This window comes from Cetorhinus maximus, chromosome 18 (assembly GCF_964194155.1).
Source record: "Cetorhinus maximus chromosome 18, sCetMax3.hap1.1, whole genome shotgun sequence".
Classification (NCBI taxonomy): Eukaryota; Metazoa; Chordata; class Chondrichthyes; order Lamniformes; family Cetorhinidae; genus Cetorhinus; species Cetorhinus maximus.
In genome coordinates, this window is record NC_135896.1 from 43499126 (window position 1) to 43514333 (window position 15208).

The 15208-nt window shown below is 39.1% G+C and overlaps 1 protein-coding gene across 2 annotated transcripts in view; it reads right to left on the reverse strand.

Moving 5' to 3' along the window:
- The window catches only part of cdkl1 (cyclin dependent kinase like 1 (CDC2 related kinase)), a 59080-nt gene that overhangs the window by 18623 nt on the left and 25249 nt on the right, over nt 1-15208 (reverse strand). For both annotated transcript variants that reach the window (XM_078562554.1, XM_078562553.1), the window contains exons 2-5: nt 14219-14340; nt 12145-12217; nt 10875-10965; nt 3278-3478 (exon numbers count right to left, since the gene is read on the reverse strand). In XM_078562554.1, coding sequence (XP_078418680.1) covers nt 3278-3478; nt 10875-10965; nt 12145-12217; nt 14219-14340 — 487 coding nt within the window. The remainder of the gene's footprint in view (nt 1-3277; nt 3479-10874; nt 10966-12144; nt 12218-14218; nt 14341-15208) is intronic.

The window sequence follows — 15208 nt, forward strand, 5'->3', positions numbered from 1 at the left end:
GAAGAACAACAGTGTTACCTAGGTGAGATTAAAGATCCCAGATTTACCTTCTGGAATGCTGACATATGCATCAATGAGCACATTACTAATTTTAAATTAGACACAGGAGCAAGTGTGTCAGTGTTGTCTTTTAGAGAACCATGGCTACCCAACTTCTTTACCCTATTATATAGCCCGGGAGGGATCAGACTACTAGTTATGGGCATGCTGCAAGATCATCTCCAATATGGGAACAAGCAGATACTAGAGATGGAATATGTGATTTGCAATCAGGAATTTTCTCCGCTGAGCCAAGACACCTGTGTTACTCTCAACTTTATCAAAACAGCGGAAGTTGTCAAGGAACAGACAGTCATTGAGTATACCAAGTTGGAGACCCTCCAACAGCGCTGATGACCTCAACTGGGACGTCACTGCAGAATTTTCGACACACTTTGCTTAGGCAGATAATCCAGCTCCTTTCCAAACAGATGAAGGTAACCTTCTTCCTGAAGAGGAAAGGGGCCAGCTGGATGAACAAGCATCTGAGCGCGACCATGACTCTTCATCACTTGACAAATCGTCAGAGAGGTTAGGAGTCGGAACCCAGGTGATAGGAGATGCTGGGAGGCAATCCCTCATTCATCTGTCAATATTGGCTCCTTAGTGAGTGCATCCAAATCAATCCATCCACCAGAACTGGTGGCCCAAGGTGCAAATAACCAAATGGTTTCAGAGCTAGAAACAAAACCGAATCGGATGAGGTCCATCTCTTCTACATTAGAGGATACCGACTTTCCTACCACATTGGGACTACTGCAATTGGAGAGACAGCAAGATGTTAATCTCCTCACCTCAGGAGACCACAATCCAGGATTCCCCAAAACTCCAGGAACTAGGGGCTACATGGAGTCATTGCTCTAAAGGCAAAGCATAGCAGACGAAAACCTTAAAAAGAACCAGCATCAATTCAATGAACATGGATAGGGAACATAGTCAATGTAAAGAAAGGGATAAACCCATAGCATTAGACCATGAAAAGGAAACTGTTGATAGGGACAAGTACAACAGCAAGGAGAGGAAGAAAAGGATCAAGTGTCAAATCTCAAACAAAACACCAAATACTGCAACTTTTACTGAAGAACAGCCAGGTTAGTACAAAGAAATCCAAGCTGAGAGCACCAATTCTCCAAGCTTCAAAAGAACACGATCAGGGAGAGTCGTGAAACCACCAGACTATTTAAATCTGTGAAGTCAGAGACTTGCGAGGAGAAGGGGTAGCATGTAAATATAAATATATTTGGATAAAGACTTGTGAGGAGGTGTATTATTAGGGTGTTCAGGACTGAAAAGGTTAATGTGGGAACGGGGAAACAATACCGCCCACATGGTGATGTAAAGGGAGTCACATGACTAGTAGTAGTCTGATAATAGCCTGAATGAAGATAGCTGATAGCTTGCACTGAAGAAGCCTACTTTCTTGTATATCTGTACATAGTTGTGTTCTATAATAAATAGTTACTGTTTAGACTCTATGCCTCTGAACTTCTTCCTTAGACAACCACAACAACATACAACAAGTGGTAGAGGTCACTGGGTTGGAAGGTGCTGTCGAAGCTAAAGATAACTGATAGGGAAAAAAGCTTACGCCAGAAGAACGTTTTTTTAAAATTACCATTACGAATACAGGATTGATTTTCTAAAACATTATGGTGTCACAAGGATATTTGTAATTGTAAACTTAACTTACTTTGGTCTAGTAATATTCAGATATATTTTCAAACCAGAAGATGCATTCAGTATTGTAATGTTTACATTACGATTATGTATACTCATTTCTAAGCCCATTTCAAATCCCTTGTTGCTTTGTTACACTTAATTTTGATCATAATGTGAGCTACAAGTTGTAAAGGACTGTGAAAAGTCAAAATAATTGGGAAAACCAAAGCCATTGCCTTCTGCCCTGGCACAAACCTGTTCACTTACCACTGATTCCATCCTACTCCCTGCCCACAGTAAGACTGAACCACACAACCTTACGATCCTATTTGGTCCCAAGTTGAGCTTCCGAGACAGCCTACTACCACCTCTGTAGCATCTTGTCCATGCTACAGGCAAACCTCCCATCTACCGCACCCCATAAACTTGATCTCATTAAAACCCTTGCTGTCTGTACCTAAATCCACACTAGATTGTGCTCATCCATCACCCCTGTGTTTACTGACCTATGTTGGCTCCTGATCCACCAACGCCTTAATTTTAAAATTCTCACCCTAATGTTCAACTTCCCTTCCCCCTTGGCCTCACTCTTCACTGTCTCTGTAACCTCCTCCAGCCCTACAGTGCTCAATAACTCGTGTTTCTCCAGATCTAGTCTCAATACAACCACCTTTCAGCTTTGTTTCAACATTGGTGTCCATGCCTTCAGTCACCTATGCCCCACATTGGAATTCACTCCTTACACCTTGCAATCTCTACTCATTTAACACTCTCCTTAAAAACTGCCTCTTTGTCTAAGCTTGTAGGTATTCCTCCTAATGCCACCTTTGTCTTCCTGTGCTGCTATGAAATGCCTTGGATTATGTTCCAACAATAATGGTGCTACATAAATGTAAATTGCTGTTTAGATCAATTTAAATAGGTTTGTATGTCATAGTTCATAAGCCATTTAAACCCAAAAGGAATTATTCAATAAAAAACCTTGCATTTATATAGCACCTTTCATGACCTCAGGATGTCCCAAAGTACTTTACAGCCAATGAAGTACTTTTGAAGTTGTGGTCACTGTTGTAATGTAGGAAATGTGGCAGAAAATTTGTGCACAGCCAGCTTTCACAAAAAAAACTGATGATGACTAGATAACTTGTCTTTTAGTCATATTGATTGAAAAATAAATATTGGCCAGGACACAGTGGAGAGCTCTCTGGCTCTTCAAAATAGTGCCATGGGATCTTTTACGTCCACCTGAGAGAGCAGACAGGCCCTTGGTTTCATCTGAGAGAAAGTACCTCCAACAGTGCAGCACTCCCTCATTATTGCATTGAAGTATCAGTTTTTGATTTTTATGTTTAAGTCTCTGGATTGGGAATTGAACCCACAACTTTTTAACTCAGAGGTGAGAATGCTACCAACTGAGCCACAGCTGACACCTAAATGTGTAAATGAAACCTGTATTCCTAAGATATAAGAAATGAGCTTTTTTGCAAATTCTACTAATGATAAGTTGAATCATTTGAAAATTTACTTCGACTTAAGCAAAAGGAGTGTAATTTTTTAATATTTTGAATACTGTACTCACCTAGTGTTTTTCTAATCAGATAGAGCTGATCGACATCTGATTTTCCTGGCCACAAGGGGGCCCCAAATAACAATTCTGCAAAAAGGCAGCCTATTGCCCAAACGTCCACTGGAGGGCCATACTGTGTGTCTCCAACCAACAGCTCGGGAGCACGATACCATCGAGTTGCTACATAATCTGTATAGTAATCTCCTGGACCAGCTACAAAATAAAAGGCTATATTTCAAATATTATGTAAAGACCCTTAACATGAAACTAGAAAACGCTGAATTAATTTAGACAGCCAAACCTTACTTTTATGGGAAGAAACATCACTTTAACAAACCAGTGATCCTACAGTGCCTTATCACATCTCTTAGCATTTCCCAAAGTGCTCAATACAATGAATTACTTTTAAACTGCAGTTACTTTACTGGTGTATGTGTTCACAGCAGCTATGTTTTGAACAGTAAAATTGCATGAAAAGCATTGAAATGAATGACCAGTTAATCTGGTTGGGTGATGTTGAATGAGGAAGTAATATTAACCAAGACATTGAAAACACACTCTGCTCCTGGAAGGGACATGTTAGGCCTGATTTTAACCCATTCAAAACCCATCCACTTGCACGGTGTTAAAATTAAGCCCTTTACGTCCACCTTAACAGTCAGAAGGAACCTCAATTTAGTGTTTCATTTGAAGGATAGCATCTTTAAAGGTATAGTTTAGAATTGCACTGAAATGCCAACCTAGATTGTGTGCTTAATTTCTGGACTGGGATTTAACCTCACAATCCTCTAACCTAGAGACAAAAATATTATCAATTAATCAAAATATTTTTCTAAAATCAAACACCCCTAATTAATGCTTTCCTCTTCCATATCTGATTTTGTATTTAAATGAATTCATCAAAGTAAGGGTCATTTTCTAAAGAAATACTATATCACATGACGAAAAAATATATATTGAATGTATGAAGTTGGCTGAAGACCTTTGAGTGATACTTAAAACCACCACTGTGTAACTATCCACTGTTTAACTTTGGAATTGGCTAATTGAGAAATGTCCATTTCAACACAGTTTTGTTCTTTCCATTTTCCATATCAAGAACTTTTTTAAAATTTAAACCGAAGATACAGCAGTACATAAAATATTGGATTTGTTCCCAATAGTGAATTTCTTTTTGAAAATAAAGTTCACAGCAACTCTCTTGTTCTACAGTAGTTACAAAGCCTTTTGACCAGTGAATTTGGCAAGTAATATATACTAGGTGTGGGGGTTTAGAACTTGGCACCTGGTTCCAAATCAAATAGGCTGTTAAAATAAAAATAATCACAAATTTAGCATTCTCACGAAAGTTGTTATGCGAAATTAAGATAATTTACATCAATGCTAATAAATGGTTCTTTTTCTGAGCTTAGAATTAAAACACATCATGCAGGGGAATTTTTGACTAGTTCTTACTGTATAATTACTGTATAGTTATGCCATTAGAAAAACAATTAATTCAGGTGCATAAAATTATGAGGAACCTAGATAAAATGGATAGGAAGGACCTATTTCCCTTAGGAACATCAGAAATAGGATTAGGAAAAGGCCATATGGTCCCTTGGGCCTGTTTTTGCCATTTAATAAGACCATGGCTAAACCTTGACCACTCCATTTTCCTGCATGATCCCCGAGTCCCATGATTTCCTCAGAGTCCAAAAATCTATCGATCTCAGCTTTGAATATACTCAACAGCAAAGCAGCCAAAGTTGTCTGGGGATAAGGAATTCCAAAGATTCACAATGACCTGAGTGAAGAAGTTTCTCCTCATCTCAGTCCTAAATGGCTGACCCCTTTTTTTAGACTATGCCCCCTAGTTTTAGACTCTTCAGTCAGGAAATCAGCCCTCAGCGTTTGCCCTCTCAAATGTTTTACATTTCAATGAAACAGCTGTCTTCTTCTATACTCCGGAGAGTACAGGCCCATTCTACTCAATCTCTCCTCATAGGAGAACCCTCTCATCCCAGGAATCAATCTAGCGAATCTTCAATGCACCTCCTTTAAGGCAAATACATCCTTCCTTAGATACAAAGACCAAAACTGTACACAGTACTCCAGGTGTGGTACAATTGCAGCAAAACTTTTAATGTTGTACTCCAACCCTCTTGCAATAAAGACCAAAATATCATTTGTCTTCCTAATTGCTTGCTGTACCTGCATTTTATCTTTATGTTTCTTGTACAAGGATATCTAAATCCCTCTGGACACCAACATGTAATAGCTTCCCACCATTTGACAAATTTTGTTTTTCTGTTTTTACTACCAAAGTTAAACCTCACATTTCCTCACACTATACTCCATTTGCCAACTTCTTGCCCATCCATTTAACCTATCCATATCCCTTTGCAGACATTTTCTGCCTAGCTTTGTATTGTTAGCAAACTTGAATACATTACACTTTGTCCCTTCATTTAAATCATTAACTTGGATTATAAATAGGCAAGGCCCCAGCACTGACCTTTGTGGTACCCAGCTAGTAACAGCTTATCAAAAAATGACCTGACCTACCCTCTGTTTTCTGTCCTTTAATCAATCTGTATTCATGCTAATATATTATCTCACCCCATGAGCCCTTATCTTGTGCAACAACCTTTCATGTGGCACCTTATCAAATGTATTTTGAAAATCTATGTATACTACATCCACTGGTTCCCCGTTATCTACACAGCCAGTTATCCTCATACACATCCTCAAAAAAATTCTAATAGATTTGTCAAACACTATTTCCCCTTCCTAAAACCATCCAGACTTTGCCTAATCATATGATAATTTTCTAACTGCCACATCCTTAGCGACGGATTCCAACGTTTTCCCAATGACCGATGTCAGGCTAACTGGCCTATAGTTCCCTGCATTCTCTCTGACTTCTTTCTTGAATAACAGTGATACATTTGTTACTTTACAATCCATTAGGACCATTCCAGAATCTAGAGAATTTCGGAAGATCACAACGAGTGCATCCACTGTTGTCACCTCTTTTAGGACTATAGGATGTAGCCGTCAGATCCAGTTGATTTGTCAGTTTTTAGTCCCATTAATTTCTCTAGTATAAAAACATAGAATGGTTACAGCAGAGGAGGCCATTCAGCCTACTGTGTCTGTGCTAGCTCTCTGCAAGGGCAACTCGGCTAGTCCCATTTCCCTGCAAATTTTCTCTTCTCAGCTGCTTATCCAATCCCCTTTTGAAAGCCACAATTGGATATGCCTCCAGCCCACTTGCAAATAGTGGAGTAACCACTCGCTGCATAAGAATGTTTTTCCTCATGTCACCATTGGTTTTTTTGCCATTCACCTTACACTGGTGTCCTCTGGTTCTTGACCCTTCCACCAATGGGCACAGTTTCTCTCTATCTACTCTGTCTAGATCCCTCATGGTTTGGAACACCTCTATCAAATCTCCTCTAAGGGGAACAACACCAGCTTCTCCAACCTATCCATGTAACTGAAAGCTCTTGTTCCTGGAACCATTCTTGGGAATCTTTATTGCACCTTCTCTATAGCCTTCACATCCTTCCTTAGTGTGGTGCACTAAACTGGATATAATACTCCAGGTGAGGCTGAACAAGTGTTTTATGAAGTCTTAAGTGTTTATTAAGTTTTAAGTATTCATCATAACTCCCTTGCTTTTTTACCCGATGCCTGTTCATGAAGTCCAGTGTCCTATATACCTTTTTAACTACTTTCTCAACCTACTTGCCACCTTCAACAATTTGTACACATTTACCCCCAGGTACCACTGTTCCTCCACTCACTTTAGAATTGTACCCTTTATTTTGTGTTGCCTCTCCTCATTCTTCCTCTCAAAATATAACATTTCATTCTTTTTTGCATTAAATTTCATCTGCCATGTTTCCGCCCATTCCACCAGCCTGTCTATATCCTCTTGACATCTATCCCTATTTTCCTCATTTTTGTATTGTCTTCAAATTTTGAAGTTGAGCTCTATACACCTGAGTCTAGATCAAGAAAAAAAGTGGTCCTAGTACAAACCCCTGAGAAACCTTTCTCCAGCCTGACAAACAACCATTCACCATTGCTCTGTGTTTCTTGTTATTCAGCCAACATCCTATCCATACTGTCACTGTCTCTTTTATTTGATGGGCTACAACTTTGCTGACAAGCCTGTTATGTGGCATTTTATCAAATGCCTTTTGGAAGCTCATGTACATCACATCAACCACATTATCCTCAACAACCCTTCATTACCTCATCAAAAAAAAGTCAAATTAATTAAATAGGATTTGCCTTTAACAAATCCGTGCTAGCTTTCCATAATTAATGCACATTAATTCAAGTGACTGGTAATTTTGCCCCAGGTTGTTGTTTCTAAAAAGCTTCCCACTGCCATGGTTAAACTGACTGGCCTGTAGTTGCTGGGCTTATTCTTGCATCCTTCTTTAAACGAAGGTATAACACTTGCAATTCTCCAGTCCTCTGGAACCATCCCTGTATCTCAAGAGATTATGATTAATGCCGCTGCAATTTTCTCCCTTATGTCCCTCAGTATCCTTAAATGCATTCCAACCAATCCTGGTAACTTATCAAATTTAAGTGCAGCCAGCCTATCTAATACCTCCTCTTTAACAACTTTTAGCCCATCCAGTTTCTCAACTACCTCCTCTTTCACTATATCTTTAGTAAAAACTGATGCAAAGTATTAATTTAGTATCCCAGCCATGCCCTCTGCCTCCAAGGAGGTAACATACCATCCTGGATTCATGTTTGCAGCCATAGAAACATCAGTCTAATCCCCTAACTATAGAATCTCCTTTCTCTATTGCTTTTCCAATCTTCTACCTCCCACCCTACACAGCTGAGCTACATGTAGTGCTGTGGACTTGGCTCTGGCTGCACTCCCCTGATGAACCATCGCCCTCACCAGAATTAAGAACTGATTACATATTGGAGAGTGAGATACACTCAGGGAACTGCTACACCACCTGCTTGGTCCTCCTTAACTGTATGACTATCACCCATTCCCTCATTGCCTACAACCACCCTTAAGCTACTGGGTAACCACATCCAGAAACCTGTAATTCAGGTTGCTCTCAGCCTTACAGATGCACCACATTGACACCAGCTGCTGCTCAAACTCGGAAACCCAAAGCTTCTCCAGTTGACGACACTTCCTGCACATATGGTTGAGTTCCCACATGGCGCAGGATGTGCATTCTATCTCTCCACTTATTAAGTAATTAAACTTAACAGAAATGAATTAAAGACTTGTATTATAAAGTTTATCTAGTTCATTAATTTAATAAGTAACAGTATTAGTACTTTGCCTTTACTAATATTATTTACTCTCATTAGACTCTTAGCAGAGAAGTCATCAAAAATCAGGGAGCATAGATTTAAAATAATTGAGAGAAAGATTAGTATGGAGCTGAGAATTTTTGTCATCCAGAAGATGTTAGCGGTTTGGAACTCACTGCCTCAAAGGGTGGCAGAGGAAGAAACATCACATTTTAAAAATATATTTGAATATGAACTTGGAAGTGCCATAACCAAGAGCTAGAAAGTGTGATTAGGCTGGCTGGCTCTTTCTCGGCTGGTGCAGGCGCAATGGGTCAAATGACTCCTTCTGTGCCATAAATTTCTACGATATTATTCTTTGAAAGTCCGATATGAAAACATTCCACAGGATTATAAGATATTTCTAGCAAGGTGCCATTTCAATGGGATGAGAGACAGATGTCAATATTGCTCCATCTTTTATGGAAGCCAGGACCCAATATATTTCAAGGAGAAACACAAATTTAGTACTGTATAAATGCTTACATTTTGGGTATCTCCATGTAATAGAAAACCATGCATTATTAGTGATAGGACCAATGTCTGAATACAGAGAAGAGAATCTCCTTGTAATGAGTTCTCTTCTTGCACCTCAACCATTATCTCTGAAGATCCCCAAGGATTTATCCTCGACTACCCCACCCCCTCTCCCCCTCAGCCCACCTATTTCACATCTACATGCTGCGCCTCAATGAGATCATCCAATAACAGTGCTAGATTCCACGTGTGTGCAGACAGTCTACTTTACTTTGGTTGCGCACACAGCACCAAGCTACAAAGGAGTAACCCGAACATCACTACACAAGTGTAGATTTTCACTGTTTACGTCGTGCTTTATACAAGGAAAGTAATGAGGAAAAGAAAAACAATAAACTAGTTCCTGGAAAAGGCAGTTCAAGTGAACTACTGTGTTGACAACTTTTTGTTTTCATCACTACCTTTCTCAACTGTTCCACTGAATCAGATTTATCACACTGTTTGTCTAATATTGTAATGTATACACAGAAATTTCCCCTATTTAAATACTAGGAAGATTGAAGCCATTGTTATTAGCCCCTGCCATGAACTCATTTTCCAAGTCACCAATTCTATTCCCCTTCCCACCTCAGTCTGAGGCTGAACCAGACTGTTCACAACTTTGACATCCATTTGATTCTGAGCTGAGCTTTTGACCCCATATCTTCTCTATCACCAAGATTCCCTATTTGCACTACTGTAATGTTGCCCATCTGCTCCCCTGCCTCAGCCTATCTGCTGCTAAAACCTTAATCTATGCTTTTGTTATCTCACTTGACGAGACCAATGCTCTCCAGTCTCTTGTCACTACCCTCCGCAAACTTCAGCTCATCCAAAATTCTGCGCTTGTATTCTAACTCACACCAAGTTCTGTTCACCAATCATCCCTGTACTTGCTGACCCGCATTGGATCTTTGGCCAGCAACGACTCAAATTTAAATATTTCATCCCGGTGTTCAAATCCGTCCATGCCTTGTTCCTCCTTATCTCTGTAACCTCAAGCTCTACAACCCTCTGAGAGCCCTGCTTTCCTCCAATTTTTGTCTCCTGTGAATCCCTCGTATCCTTGGCCATACTGTTGGCAACTGTTTTCAGCTACCATGACTTGAAGCTCTAGAATCCCTTCCATAAATCATTCTGCCTCTCTCTCCTCCTTTAAAACCTACTTCTTTGACCAAGCTTTTGGTTGTTTGTCCTGATACCTCCTCCTATGGCTCAGTTAAAGATGTTCTTTTATTGATATCACTCTTGTTAAGCATATTGGGACATTTTTCTATGTTAAAGGTGCTTTATAAATACAAGTCATTGTTTTTTTTTTCCAGCTGTATAGGCCCTAAGCTACAGAATTCCCATCCTAAGATTCCCTCCTGTATGAAGTGTCTGAAAACCTACCTCTTTTACCAAGCTCCTGGTTATCTATCCTAATGTCTCCTTATGAGGTCTGGTGTTAAATTTTGTCTGATAATATTTCTGTGAAGCACCTTGGGATGTTTTACAATGTTAAAGACACCATATAAATGCAAGTTTTAGTTGGTATTGTAATGAACTCATAACCAGTTGTGAAATATAGCATCTGTTATCCTCAATCTTGTGTACAATGTGCAATCAATCACTGAGACAGTTCTCTGTTTTTAGTTAACATGACTGTAATGTCACTTAAAAACTGCTAAACAATTGCCATAAATTTTACTTTTGTTGTACAAATGGTAAAATTGACAATTAACCATTAAATATCTGTTGAAAATATAGGACTTTCACTTACTTAATATCCTGGCAAAACCAAAATCACAAAGCTTAATGACGTGATGCTTTGTAATTAAGATATTTTCCGGTTTTACATCCCTATGTATACACTGCAAAAATACAAGTAAATATAATCAAAAAAGTGATTAGTTCAAAGATGCTAAACAGTTGCATGAATGGCTAAAATATGCCAGACTATACATAAACTGTAGATTAATTAACTTCTTGACACCATAAAAGACATCTTTTGAGTGTTAAAAAGCTTTAATTCAATTGGGGAATTTGATAATATTATAGATACTGACCTTACAACCAATTTTTAATTATATTCCCCATAACTCCTTCTCAGAAATGTGTTATTTTAATATATTTTGCCTTTGGGCTTGCCATCTATTTTTTACTGCTTTTTAAAAAATGTTTTACCATTTGATTCATCTTGAAGGCTGAAAGTCAATCCAAATAATGCGAAAGGAACTTTCTGCAAAATTTGACTTCAAGCTAGTATAAAACAACATCTGGTGGATTACTGTACACCAAAAGGTTTTCCCAAAAAGACTCCATATGTTCATTTTATATGATGCTATACTACAAGTGGTTTTACCATGATACTTTATTGAGTAAACCATATTGACCGGGATTTTCTGGCCCCGTCATGGCAGCACCTGCTGCGGGAGATTCGGCGGCCCTGCCAAAAGTCCATTTTGGCGGGACTAGGTGATCCCTGTGCCGGGAGGGGACGGAAAATCCCAGCCACTGTGTCAGCTGACAAAAACAGATGATACAAATTTGTTCTGTAATGTATACTCAAGCCATCTAGTGACATAAATATATACCTTCCATTTAAAGTCACTTATATTTGAGCTACTCTTTATATTGAATAGAACAGGGTTTAGATTGCTTAGGCAAAGGCTGAAACCAATTAATGGCCTGTTTAGTTTGATTGTTTTTATATATTTATACGAAGTACTGTCAATTATCAGTTGAAAGTAAACTATCAAAAGTAATTTAATAGTTTAGTAGATTGAGTATGTTTCTTTTTACACCAGCCTTAGGACGAATGAGGAATTCCACATTCTAGGGTCTTCAAATATTGCTGAAAAAGAGACATGCTGTCAAAGCAATCTTTTTCAGCGATCTTCAAATATGCTTATTTAATTATAGCATATGAATCCAAATAAAAGCTTTAAGCATTCTGAAAATTAATCAGCATTGTAAAAATAGTACACTCGGTGCACTGTTTGATGAATTGTAAAATGCTTCACATATACAAAGGTAGGTTGTGAGCTTACATTGTGCTTATGGCAAAAGTTCACAGCCTGTAGTGTTTGCCAAGTAATTCTCCTCACCAAGTGATCTGGTATCCTAAGATAAAGAAAATCATTATTAAAATAATGCAAAAAAATTTTGCAAAAAATTAAACATTTTTCCTTCCCTTTCTACTTACTGTTAGTGATTTTACATTTGGCACAGAGATTTAGTAGTGAATAATATACAAGGTAAAACAACACTCATAAGCAACTGTTTTTAAAGAACCCATTTTCCACTTTAATAAGCCTGAGAATAAAGGGACTGTGGTTTCATCAGCTTTTATAAGATCTGTCAGGAATGGAAGTACACATGAATCTAACAAAAAGTCTGGTAAGGGAGGGGCAAGTGCTTAAAAATGGATATTATTATTTTTCTAGCCGCTTTGAACAACATAGATTAATCAATAATGCATGTTTATTGAATGAAGGGTTCAGTGAAATATTCACAATAAAGTCATAGCTCACAACAATAAGTCAAAAACAGATGATGCGCAACTTGCAAAAAAGATGTGGAAAACCAGTAAGTCCTGCAGATTTGATGTTTACCACATACTCAGTGACTCAAGTTAGTAACATTTTCTCGACTGAAATGCATATATCCCAGATGTGATTTTGACCATGTACATTAAATGTGTGAACATACAGAGTAGTTTTATTGTTCATAAAAAGTGTTATAAAAAAATATTTTTTAAAAAACGATCTTTTTTTGTCTAATACTTGTTCGGTGAAGGCAGTACTTGAAAATATAAATGAATAGCTTCAATTTACATTTGCTGTTTGTGGGGTTCTGTGGCATAAATTAGCCACTTTGTTTGCCTATGTTATTATACTTCAAAAAGTAATTCATAGAATGTACTGCTTTAGAGCATTAAAAATATCTGCTAAGCAAACTATTTGTAACTAACTACTGAGCAGACTTTTCTGAGATCATCTGTAATTGATATTGCATAAAATTATTTTGCCTTTAGATAGTTCTGAAGAGTTATGTATTATTCATCTATTTTTATTAGCATAATTCTGAAGAAAAGTTAGCAAAGTTTGACTACTTCTCAATGTAAAATAGATTTTGAGCTGACATTGTGAATAACACTAAGGGGAGAATTTTCTCCCCGTTGGGTGGGCAGATCGGGAGCGGGTGTGGGAAGAGCCGATCACCGCCTGCACGCCACCATTTTACGTGGACAGGCCATGTAAAATGGCGGCATGCAGCTGATCGCGGGTGGTGACTGGCCCGCCCGACGCACACTCAGAATTGCTCAGCACTACCTGTGTGTGTGTGTGTGTGTGTGTGTGTGTGTGGGGGGGGGGTGGAGTTGGGGCCTGCGCTCTTTCGCACATCTGTACGAAAGAGCGCAGAAATCTCCCTGCGGGACGGGGCTGCCTCAGGGAGATTAATTTCTTAATGAATTATTGAAAAAAAGATTATTCTCCCCTCATGTGACAGTCTGGGACATGTTTATGAATTTTGATTAAAATTTTTATTTCATTAATAAATCCTTCATGAAACCTCATCCGCCCGTGGATGAGGTTTCATGAAAAATGCGAAAGCCACCTGGGCTCTTCACCTGCCCACCAACCTTAAGGTTGGACGGGCAGCCCTGACAATTACTTCAATTAGTTTACTAATGGCCTTAACAGGCCTTTGGCAATTCGGTGGGCACACAGCCGACTCTGGTGCACACCCGGTGAGCAAAAGATCGGAATGATGCATGGTGACGTTGGGACGCACAGCCGACATCACTGTGCGTCATTTCACGCGTCAGCGTGCAGGGCCCACCCCTGCAGGCCAAACAGAAGATTCTGCCCTAAAAATACTCCATTTATGACTACATTGCTTCTCCCACTCTCCTCCTCACTGCTATTAATGATTTTAGTCTGGGCACTACAATTAGTGCCAAGAAGGAATCAGTGCTATAGATCTCAAAATCAGGGCAGTGACCACTAAAAGTGTAGTTTTCAAACTTGGAATGCCATGTTCTACTTCTGTTCACATCAGGTGTACTGTGTACATTACAATCCGCCAGGTGTACTCTGCACCACAATCAATGTTACTTACCCTGTGGGGTATCGATCCAATTCATCTAACACAGTGTGGTCACAGTATTCAAACACTAAATGAAGCCTTCGTTTCCTTCTGAATACCTCAATCAAGTTGACAAGATTGGCATGTTTGAGTTGCTGAAAAATAAAATATAGTTTAATTTTTAGAGATATGTAGGTTATCTAAACTCTGACACTTGTTATTTGTTTTGTTGATAATTCTCCCCTTTTGTAATATTAAAGCAGGGTTTACTATATATTATCATAAGTCAGTTGCAGTTGTGTATATAGGAATCATGGATTAATGGTTAAGCATTAATGACCATTGCCTAACTGCAGATATACTTGCAGCTTGGCAGAGTACCTTTGTACATATAAAGAGTCATGAAAGGTGGGAAGTGGAGGAGAAGAAAAGAATATAACAGATGCAAAACAATAAAAATGACACTTAAAAGTCTTCAATCCTTTAGGTTTCAAGATTTTTTTATTCATTCATGGAATGTGAGCGCCGCTGGCTAGCATTTATTGCCCATCCCTAATTGCCCTTGATAAAGTGGTGGTGAGCTGTCTTCTTGAACTGCTACAGTCCATGTGTTGCAAGTACACCCGCAGTGCTGTTAGGGAGGGAGTTCCAGGATTTTGACCCAGTGACAGTAAGGAATGGTGATATATTTCCAAGTCAGGATGGTGTGTGGCTTGGAGGGGAACTTCCAGGTGGTGGTGTTCCCAAGCATCTGCTGCCATTGTCCGGTCGTGGGTTTGGAAGGTGCTGTCTAAGGAGCGTTGGTGGGTTCCTGCAGTGTATCTTGTAGATGGTGCACACTGCTGCCACTGTGCATCAGTGGTGGAGGGAGTGAATGTTTGTGGATGGGGTGCCAATCAAGCAGGCTGCTTTGTCCTAGATGGCGTCAAGCTTCTTGAGTGTTGTTGGAGCTGCACTCATCCAGGCAAGTGGAGAGTATTCCTTCACATTCTGACTTGTACCTTATAGATAGTGGTCAGGCTT